The 10,697-nt window shown below is 47.8% G+C and overlaps 1 protein-coding gene and 1 pseudogene across 1 annotated transcript in view; one reads left to right on the top strand and one right to left on the bottom strand.

Annotated features, from left to right (window-relative positions):
• Positions 1-2,162, top strand: part of Spice1 (spindle and centriole associated protein 1) — a 53,314-nt gene extending 51,152 nt beyond the window's left edge. The window contains exon 19 of the mRNA XM_013028519.1: positions 2,109-2,162. Coding sequence (XP_012883973.1) covers positions 2,109-2,162 — 54 coding nt within the window. The remainder of the gene's footprint in view (positions 1-2,108) is intronic.
• Positions 2,163-3,414: 1,252 nt separating this feature from the next.
• Positions 3,415-8,823, bottom strand: LOC105994884 (annotated as a pseudogene).
• Between the last annotated feature and the right edge of the window lie 1,874 nt (positions 8,824-10,697).

Here is a 10,697-nt window from a genome sequence, read left to right as displayed (position 1 = left end):
AAATTAAAAACAAAACAAAAAAAAAGTATCAGAAAAAGTAAAAAGCAGCAGCATCGGAGATGAGCACTGGTGGTTTATGCCTACAATCCTAGCTACTTGGATGAGGTTGGGACTGTCACAGTTCCATGGCATAAGAGACTACATGAGACTCCTTCCCAACCAATAGTTGGGCCTGGTGGTGTGTGCCTGTCATCCTAGTTTCATGGGAATCTCAGACTGGGAGGTTTGTGTTCCAGGCCGGCCTGTGAATCTCTACCTCAGTGGGAGAAGCTGGGTAAGGCTTTCTGCATGTGTCATCCCAACTATGGCATTCACCCCTCCAGAAAGCAAGATCCTATCAAAAAGAGCCAGTGAAAAAGCGCTGAAGGCGTGGCTCCGTGGTAGAGTCCCTGTCTAGGAAGCCCTTGAGTTTGAACTCCAGTTATCCTCCACTCTTCTTCCCCTTATCGCCCCCCCCCCAAAAAGGCATGAGGCCTAATGTGGCTCACACCTGTAATCCAACACTGGAGAGGTGGATGCAAAAGCTGGGCTTTGCAGAGACTTGTCCCAAAATACAAAAAAATTAGACTAATTTGCTTAAGCAAGTAAAAGTGGTTTTATATTTTCTAAAAATGTTTAGTCTTTTGATGTGAAAATACAAGTAATCATTATGTACATGAACTAATAAGCATAGAGCTCAAGGTCAAATTCAGTAGCATTGTGTATTTTAACTGTTGAAACAAATAGGAAAAGTATTCAGTCTTTTGAACTCTGAATCTAACATTTAGTCAGAATATGTTTATTTTTCTCTCATAGGCCTCTCTGGTTTTCAAATGCTAGTTTCATCTTGCTTTTAAATTTCTGGCCCTTGACTCTGATGACATTTTCAACTTAAAGTGGGGGTGGGGAAACAAGGCTTTGCAACTACCAAATAGGGAACTTTTTCAGACACCACCTTCCCTCCCTTTGTAGTTGTGGCAAAAATAATTTTCATTTAGCATTGCTGGTTTTACATGTATGCTCTCTATTCTTTTGCATTATTACAGCCGTCATTTTTATTGTATTTAAATTTTTATTATAAAGGTGATATACAAAGGGGTTACAATCAGGTAAAGAGTACATTTCTTTTTGGACAGTGTCACCCCTTCCCATATATGTTTTGGAACTGGTATTCAATGAATTCTATCCCTGAGCTATAAACCATTTTGTTACTTTTTTTTTGTCGGTCTTGGGGTTTGAACTCTGGGCCTGGGCGCTGTCCCTCAGCTCTTCAGCTCAAGATGAGCGCTCTACCACTTGAGCCACAGCGACACTTCCATCTTGTTACTTCTTAATATGTCAAGTCATCTGTTTGCTTTGTGAACATATTCTTTTATGTTTTCTCCCTCGTGTTTTTCAATTGATTAGCTCAATTATGACCTCTAAGGAGCGAGACAATCCATTGAGGCACGGTTAAGGTGACAAAAAAAAAATTTGCACATCAGAAAGGGGCCCTGCGACTACCTTGTTCTGGGCTAGATACCCAGAACCAAGAGCAGCCTCTATCACCAAACCTCCAAGCCTCCAATGAGCAGCCTCGACCTTTATTAGATAGTCTGCAAATCACCAAAGGGGAAGGCTTTTCCTTTTCCTTCCTCCTTCTCTGCAGGCCTCTCCACTCTGCACAGGCCTGCCCTGCTCTGCTCCAGGAGGTGCCTCTCCAGAGGAAGAGGCCCAAATGGCTTCTCAAGGAAGCCCCAAATGACCTCTGGAGGTGTCCCAAATGGCCTCTCAGGGAGGCTTGCCCTGCCCTCCACAGGCCTGCCCTGCTCAGCTCCTGTAGGCTTTCCCCTCCTGCTGTCTCTCCACCACCTGGTTGCTCAGAACATGCAGCGGTGCCCCTCCCCCACTCCAAGAGGACTACTAATGGTTTCAACCACCATTCATGCCCCTCCCCCAAGCTGCCCGCTGTCCAATCATGTCTTGACAACAGGCCATGTGGGGCTCGATGCCCCGCCCCCTCCAGCAACATGCCCTGCCCCTTTCTGGCGACAAGCTCCGCCCTAGGCGGCACACCCTGTGGGGCCTCTCCATGCCCCACCCCCTCCAGCGGCCCAGGCTACTCCCGCTCATTATTACATTCCCCACAGGTTTTCACGTCCAATCGAATCATTGACTTTTACGTCCTTCGGACTAAATCGTAAACATTCCCTTCTCTCCCCTGCCCCCCCCCATTGAACAGGCTTAAAATGCAAACTTAACAGATAACAAGGAGGAAACCATAGAAATACACTGATTAACACACTTGGTAAGTCTTATCCTTAAGGAGTGCATCTTCTCAGTGTCTCTGAGCAGTCCATCTTGCAGCCTTCTCTGGATATTGTTTCACTTGAGTGTGGTGGATCCAATGCTGTTTTCTTCAGCTTTAATAGCTGATGGTACAGTTGGCATTGAGTAAGGTCCTTGCCACTTGACTTCCAATTCAGGAGTGTGATGCCTTCTTACCCACTAGTCAAGAAAGAGTGGTGGAGTTTTTCTCAGGAGGCCGGTGACCTCGGCTACCAAAGGATAGGCACATAAAAGAACATTTTGCAAAGCCTGCAGGGACTGTACAAGATTGTGGTTAGAAGTTTCTGTTAATATAGCTTGTGCAACTTTAGGAGCCAAGGGGGTGGTCTACCATAAATTATTTCGAAGGGAGTGAATCCTCTAACATAAGGGGTGCATCTTGCTGGAAGGAGAGCAGAGGGGAGGAGGCTTACCCAGCCATGGCCAGTCTCTGTAATTAATTTAGTTAAAGTTTCCTTTAAGGTCCTATTCATTCTTTCCAGCTGCCCTGAACTCTCAGATCTATAAATACAATGTAATTTCCCATTTATTCTTAGGGCCTTAGCTAATAATTGAGTGACTTGTGCTGTGGAGGCCGGGCCATTGTCAGACCCCACTGCTAAGGGTAAGCCAAAGCTAGGAATTCTTTCATGGTGTAATTTTTAGGTCTTAGCAGTTTCGGTTTTTTTGGGAATGCCTTAACCCGGACTGAAAAAGTGGCCACTAGTACTCAGAGATACTAATAACCATACTTTCCAGGCTTTCCCTCTGTGAAATCTACTTCCCCAAATTCACCAGGTGAGGTTCCTTGCATATGCGTCTCTCCACATGTTCTGTCTCTCCAGCATTGACCTGATGGCAACTTTCTACATACATTACATAGGCTTGTCAGGCTGAGGCCCCACTGGTTTTCAAGACAGTTTTAGGCAGTGGCCCGGGGCAATTTACCAGAGTGACAAATAATCAGATATAAACAGAAGGCTTGAGCCTGTAACCATTTTTCACAATTGCAGTCTCCACATTTGCACACTTATTATCACTGTTTTTGCTTCTTCCTTTAATCTTAATGACTAATAGCTCTAGACGCCCCACTGGTTTTAGGGTGGCCTCCTGAGCTACCTGATCAGCTCAGCTGTTTCCCTGAACCGCAGGGGTCTCTAGTTTCTTTAACTCCTGTTTAGTACTCTGAACCTCAGGCTGGAGCTTAGAGACTTCTTCAGTTTTATCCTCCTCCTTTTCTCTCACGCTTGCGTTCATGATCCCAATCTCCTTCTCAAAGCCTTCCTTCACCTGCAAGTGTTCTGCCAGGGTCACAGAAGAGTTCATTTGACTGTCCAACTGCTGCTCCTTCTCACAGTGCCTTTGCTTACTCTTCAGCTCCTCCTTTAAGTTCTCAATGATGCTATTGAGAGGGTTTTTTCACACCTCCACTCATTCCATTGGGATATGCTGCTTCTGCATTACAGTTATTGGTAAGGATCTTGACAGTCTGGTTGGCCTTTTCCTCTAGTAGCTTCTCTTTCCCGTTTGTCCCGACCTGCAGGACTTCAACGAGGGCAGTGAACCTAAGCAAGAAGGAATGAAGGGACAAGAGACAGGAAGAATGACAGCAAGACAAGGATTCTGATCAAGCTGCAAATTTTTATTTTTCACACAGGGGTATTTATATGCATGGAATAAGGAAGCTTTTCCATTGGCCGTAGCAGCTGTAGGATGCTTGCTTAGGGCAGTGAAAAGGTGGTCCTTAGCAGCTACCTGGTGTTTGTTTGGGGCAGGATGAAAAGGTCGGATTCTGTGAACAGCCTCCTGATGTTCCAGTGAGATAGTCAAGCCTATCATGCAGAGAGACTCCCTTTAGGGCTCCCGATATCTCCCCCTTTCTTATTTAGAAAATTGACCATCAATTGTTGGCTGCTCTTTTTAAGGGGGTGACAGAGGCTCTGTTCCTCTAAGGGCCCAGGGATTTTCTCCGCTCTCGTGTGAGCGACCTCACTCTGGGAGGGGAATTTTACAGGGCTTGGCATGTTTTTTGAGGAGACGGCTTGTGAGTATGCATGCCAACCGTCATGCACCAGAGCTTGCCACTCAGGGGCCTTGGGTTTTGGGATCTCGCAGATCCATCCCCCTTGCAGTGTTATCTGCACCCTTGATTTGAGCATTTTCCTTCCTCCCATAGGTGCATCCTCCCCCAAGCGGAGGGGCCTATAGGAGGAGGGGCGAACCTATCCCTTATGGCAATAGGTCTTGCCTGTTGAATGGTCAGGAGTTATGAATAAGAAGAAGGGTTTTCTAAATAAGAAAAAGGAAGGGGGGGTTCCCACTGGAACAAGCTCATGGCAAAACACTAATTAAAAGCCTGGGGTAAATCCTAGATCTCAATGCTGCGGTCTGCCATATCAAGACGATGGTGATGAACCTGTATGGGCTTAGAAGCCAAGAGATTAATCTGTTATTTAATAAATTCAAACAGGAAGGTCCACGTCTGGAGTTCTAGCTGCATCTGTAAGAGAAAAGGAATTATCCTGGGGGGGGAGGGGGAAGGGGGAAGGTTTCCCCTGGGTTGTGATAAGCCATTCACCTGTTTTATCAAGCGTTCTGGCTTTCACGCGCCTGTTTAACATTGGTATCAAAGGGCGCATTACCCAAAAGTTTAGCATATGTCCAGGTTTTTGAAGATGTTTTAGCCAAATTTTTTTGTGCGGTCTCTCTACATTGTTCCTTAAAGTCCGCATTCCATAAAACAAAATCACCTCCACTAAGGGTGGCGTGGGCCAGGAACTTCCAATCATTAGGGGTGAGCCAGCGCGCACTTTGGTTTTCTAACAAGGCTAACGTATAAGGGGCAGTCGGGCCATATTGGGCACATGCATTTTTAAGTTTTTCAACAAACCGGAGGCTAAGCCTTTTATACTCTTGTTGGCCTTTTCCCTGGGTGGGTTGTTCCTCTTCATCCCCAGTATCCTGTTCCTCATCCTCCTTTTCCTCCTCTTCTGATTCATCCTCCTCACCCTCTGAGGTCCTATCTGTCTGGCTCTGAGTTACTGGAAAGGCGAGGACTGATTGATGATGGCCTGATCTAACCTTAATTTTATTAGGCAGTGTTGGCATATCGGCCAAGGCCAGTGTGCAGAGTTCATAATCAAGGGACCGCAGTTCTTTTAAAAGTTGAAGGTGTTCTCACCTATGTTGAAGGGACTCACGTAAAGGGGCCAAGTTAGGTAAAGCGGGGAGAGAAAAAACATCTGGATCTGGAGGGGCAGTGGGCCCTTGAAGGGCCGGGCCACAAAAGGAAGGGGGCGCATAGGAAGGATGTGGAATATTTGGGATAGAGGGTTTAGTCTGAGGTAGGGGGTGACTGAGTAAGGGGGGCAATCAGGCTGACGATATTTTAAAATGTCATTAATCAAATTCCAATAGGAAAAGGCCGTAGCAGGAACCTTTTCCGAACCAAAGATTTCATAATAATCTTTTAAACAATCTCCTACTCTTTGCCATCTTTTTGCATCTATGATTCCTTCAAAGGCAAACCAAGGACACAAGTCCTCTATGAATGAGAAAAATAATTGTAAATCCCCCTTTTTTTTTTTTTTTTGGTCGGTCGTGGGGCTTGAACTCTGGGCCTGGGTGCTGTCCCTCAGCTCTTCAGCTCAAGGCGAGCGCTCTACCACTTGAGCTACGGTGCCACTTCCAGTTTTCTGGTGGTTTATTGGAGATAGGAGTCTCCACGGTCTCTCCTGCCCGGGCTGGCTTTGAACCGCAATCCTCAGATCTCAGCCTCCTGAGTAGCTAGGATTACAGGCGTGAGCCACCAGCGCCCGGCCTATAAATCCCCTTTCTTAACCCGTGTTCCCCGTGTCTTGAAGGCCTCCTTGGGGTCTAACAGAAATAGATCATGTGACAAATTGCTTGTCCCATAGTGGGTCACTCACCATGCGTCGTCCTCACTCTCCTCCTGGATCTGTCTCTCGGTGGGGTCTGTTGAGGCGATCTTGGACTGTACTTGGCCAAGTTTTCCCGGAGGTCGGTGTTCCTTCCTTAGTCAGAGGCTCGTACCCCACGTTGGGCGCCAGTTGTCCCGACCAGCAGGACTTCAACGAGGGCAGTGAACCTAAGCGAGAAGGAATGAAGGGACAAGAGACACGAAGAAGGACAGCAAGACAAGGGTTCTGATCAAGCTGCAAATTTTTATTTTTCACACAGGGGTATTTATATGCTTAGAATAAGGAAGCTTTTCCATTGGCCGTAGCAGCTGCAGGATGCTTGCTTAGGGCAGTGTGAAAAGGTGGTCTTTAGCAGCTACCTGGTGTTTGTTTGGGGCAGGATGAAAAGGTGGGATTCTGTAAACAGCCTCCTGATGTTCCAGTGAGATAGTCAAGCCTATCATGCAGAGAGACTCCCTTTAGGGCTCCCGACACCGTTTTTCACTTTAGTGTATTTTTTGTGACAGATCTTTCAACTGTTCGCTTTTCTGTTTTTCTGCCTAATGCTCTTGCCATTTCCCAGGCATTCCCCATCAGAGCATGTGTGTCCTTTAACTCTTTCTGAGAAGCAACAATCTCTTTCTTGAGGCTGATGTTTTCCTGATTACTTTTCTTGGCCTCTTCTTCTCTGACATGACACTTCTGTGTCTGCTCTGCTAACTGCTCTTTCAGTTCTTTCTCTGTTGCTTTGAATTTCTACTCACACTTTTCAAAGCTTATAATTGGCATGTAGTTATAGCCTAATATATTCTCTTATCATGTCCAGCTCCTTTTTCTAGGTCTTGATTTCTGCATGCAGTATGAGGATCTCCTCCTGGCCTTGCTTGTAGTCAGCAAGGATGGCGGTGTTGGCATCCTGTGGCTCCTTCAGCCTCTGACTTGTGGCCCCTAACTTTGCCTCATGCTCACCCAGGCTTATGTATTTGGATTCCATGTGATTCTGAGTGTTTTCCAGGTTCATTTTGAGGATTTCCTTCTCATCTTTGACTCTTACAAGTTCCTGATTTATATCTTTAAATCTTTTCTTCAATCCTTAGTTTTCTCCAGTGTGCTGTTCAATGCACTTTTAACCTCTTTGTGGGGTTTGGCTGGCACATATTGGATATTCAGAGTCTTTTTTTAAGCCAGTGTTTTCAGACAGGAGTGTGTGAATTTTTTTCTTTGCCACATTTTTTGTTAAGTTCAGAGGGCTGATTTTTAAGTTCAACAAGGTTGGACTGCAGCATCCTGAGCTCCTTTCCATGTTTCTTGGGAGATACGAACACAAGTTTCCAGGTGGCTAATGTGCTTACTTAACCTGTCATTTTCATCTTTTCCTTGGACATTCCTTTTCCCAATGTCCGTTTTGCTTACAGTAAGCACACTGGTCTAGTCCTAGAGATTCCCTACTGCCATTTGCAAATGAATTGTACTGTCTTCCCAGAGGATTTCTTGATCACTGTCCTGGTGCAGCTACCAAAACTCAAACCCTCTTCTTTGACTGTTTTTCTTCCAGGGTATATCTGTAATCAAATACCCTCTGGGCAACCACTACCAACTCAGATAACACATTTCCCTCAAAACTTTTTAACTTTTGAAGCTTTCTTCTAACATCTGGGGCCAACTGGGTAACGGAGGCCATATTTAGGGCTCTTCAATTCTCTGGGGCCTCAGGATCTGTAGGCATAAAGGTCCTAGAGGTCCAAGGGACATTCTAGAAAAGCAGCAGGGGACTGGCTGGGGAGCTGTACAATCTCACGCACCTGAGATAAATTAGTTGGTTTCTTAGCCACTGCCCCTATCCCTGCTAACAGAGTCTGGTGATAATTGGTAAGCCCTCCTTACCTTGATCACTGTTGTAATCCCAGCTTGGGTAAGTCTGGGGAAAGATTCTCTCCAAACAGACTGGGTCATCAGTGGGGAACCGTCTGGTCCAAGGACTGCCTTCAAGGCACTGTGCTGGATTCACTCCCTCTCCTCCCAGGTGGAAAAGCACCTGTAAAAATTGCTGACAATCATCCCAGGTGGGCTGGTGTGTGAAAAATACTGTCTCTAAAAAGGAGATGAACACCTGGGGTTTTCCAGAAAAGGATGGATTTTGCTGTTCCCAGTTACACAGGTCACTAGAAAGGGTGCTTGCCCACAGTCTCCCCATATGCCTGTCTCAAGGGTAATTAGGGGACTGTACCACCTTGTACCACCTCAGGCTGGTACAAGGAAACACTTCTGGTTGGGGGGGGGGTGGGACTTAACATCGTAGGTGCTGATGACACAGAATAGGAGGAAGAGTACACCAGTGGGTCTTCCTCTAGGGGATCCTGTAACACTGGGGGAGAAGATTTTTCACTTACAAGAACTATAGGACATTGTTTTCCCATCCTGGAAAAAAAAAAGGAATAAGCAGAGGTGTATACAGGATACAGATAATAAAAACAGATAAATAGCCATAGACACTTGTCCCACATCTCCCAGATGACCTCCTGAGGAGGTCCCAGATGTCCTCTAGAGGAGGTCCCAGATGACTTCTCAAGGAAGCCCCAAAGTCCTCCAGAGGAGGCTCCAAATGACCCCTGTCCATGTTGGTCCTCGGGAAACAGACACTGGAGGGAGGCTCTCACCCCTAAGGGCTGAGACACTCAACTATGAGGGGGTGTCCCCGGGGGGGCAGGGCCAGATGCCGTCCATATGCATTATCTTGCTGGGGCCTCCAAAAATGATGACCCCTAGAGAGCAAGAGAATCCATCGAGGCACGGTAAAAGGTTACCCCCCACCAACTTATTTACACTATTTACACCAGAAAGGGGGGCTGTGACTATCTTGTCCTGGGCTAGATACCCAGAACCAAGAGCAGCCTCAACCACCAAACCTCCAAGCCTCCAATGGTCACCCGGATCTTTATTAGTTGGTCTGCAAATCACCAATTAGAATGCAAACCTCCAAACCTCAGACCTCCAAAGCTCCCAAACTCCCAAGGGGAAGGCTTTTCCTTTTGTTTCCTTCCTCCTTCTCTGCAGGCCTCTCCACCTGCCCTGCTCTTCTCCAGGAGGCGCATCTCCACAGACCTGTCCAGAGGAAGGTCCCAAAAGGCCCCTCGAGTGGGCCACAAATGGCCTCTGGAGGAGGCTTGCCCTGCCCTCCTCAGGCCCGCCCTGCTCAGCTCCTCCAGGATTTCCCCTCCTGCGGGCTCTCTCCAGTCCCCTTTGCTCAGAACACACCGCCTATATTATATATAGGCTCCTACTCCAACCAGACTACTGCCAAAGGTTTCCAACCACCATTCATGCCCCGCCCCCAAGCTGCCCACTGTCCAATCACTTCTTGACAGCTCACCATGTGGGGCTCGACGCCCCACCCCCTTCAGCAGCATGCCCTGCCCCTTTCGGCAGCATGCCCCGCCCCTCCGGCGGCCCCACCTGCGGAGCTGTGAGGATCTCCCCTTGACGCCCCGCCCCCTCCAGCGTTGGGGGTGGGGGTTGGAGGAGGTGGGGGTGGGGGGTGGGGAAGGGGCTGTTGGGGGGGGTAAGGGGGTGGCAAGGGCCCCCTGATTATCCAGGCCCCACTGATTATCTAGGCCCCTGGGTATTACAGCTCCCCCTCCCTCCATTTGTTTTTAAACCTCACAAGTCCGGAGCACTTACAAATAAATACTCCATAACCTCTTAGGTGCTTCCTGCACTCATCTGCAGAGGGCACAACATAACTTCACACACACCGTATACCAAACCTCATTTAAACTTTAAAAGCCAACGGAGACAATAGAGCTTTTAAATGCAAACACACAAAACCCTCCCCAGCTTCCATCGGATCTCAGTTTGCTGCTCATGCTGCTGGGCGGCTGCCCTCCCTGACCAAGACCGTCAGGGGCTCTATTATTTTTTGACAATAATTGCTTGGTTTCTCAACCGAGGACTGTTTGTGTGCTTAGAGCCCCTAGGGGCCACACTGGACTATTTCAAGGATCTTCCAAGCCCTGTAACTATCAACACTGTTCCTTCAGGGAACAGTAAGTCTGTAGAAGGCTGGCTAGGCCTTTCTGTTTTGCCTTCAACTGGCCAGGGCTGAAAGGCCTCCAACTTGAGCATCTCAGATTCCAGCGGGGCTGGGCGACAGGCATGGAAGCCCCGCCCCTGGAGGCGGGGTGACGGGCGTCGCCCTGGTAACCACAGTAAACGGAGTCCTGGAGCCGAAGCTGTGAGTGGACACCAGCTGCAAAGGTAAGGCTCAGTCACTTTCCCATAGAAGACGACGGCAATCCAGAGAGCCGGGAACCCCTTTGAGTTTCTCTGAAATTGCACTAGAAGTCTCCAGGTTTTGTTGTCACACGTTCCTCCACCCCCTCCACCCCAAGGAAGCTCAACAAACCTTGAGGGGAGTGGTGCAGGCTAGTGGAGACCGGTGTAAACTAGCGCTTGCCTGCATGGAGCTGGTAGTCGGGCTGGGGCTGAAGACCA

Source organism: Dipodomys ordii, unplaced genomic scaffold (genome assembly GCF_000151885.1).
Source record: "Dipodomys ordii isolate 6190 unplaced genomic scaffold, Dord_2.0 Scaffold111, whole genome shotgun sequence".
In the NCBI taxonomy this organism is placed as follows: domain Eukaryota; kingdom Metazoa; phylum Chordata; class Mammalia; order Rodentia; family Heteromyidae; genus Dipodomys; species Dipodomys ordii.
Note: the sequence above shows the minus strand (reverse complement) of the source record. Positions and strands in the feature narration are given on the sequence as shown.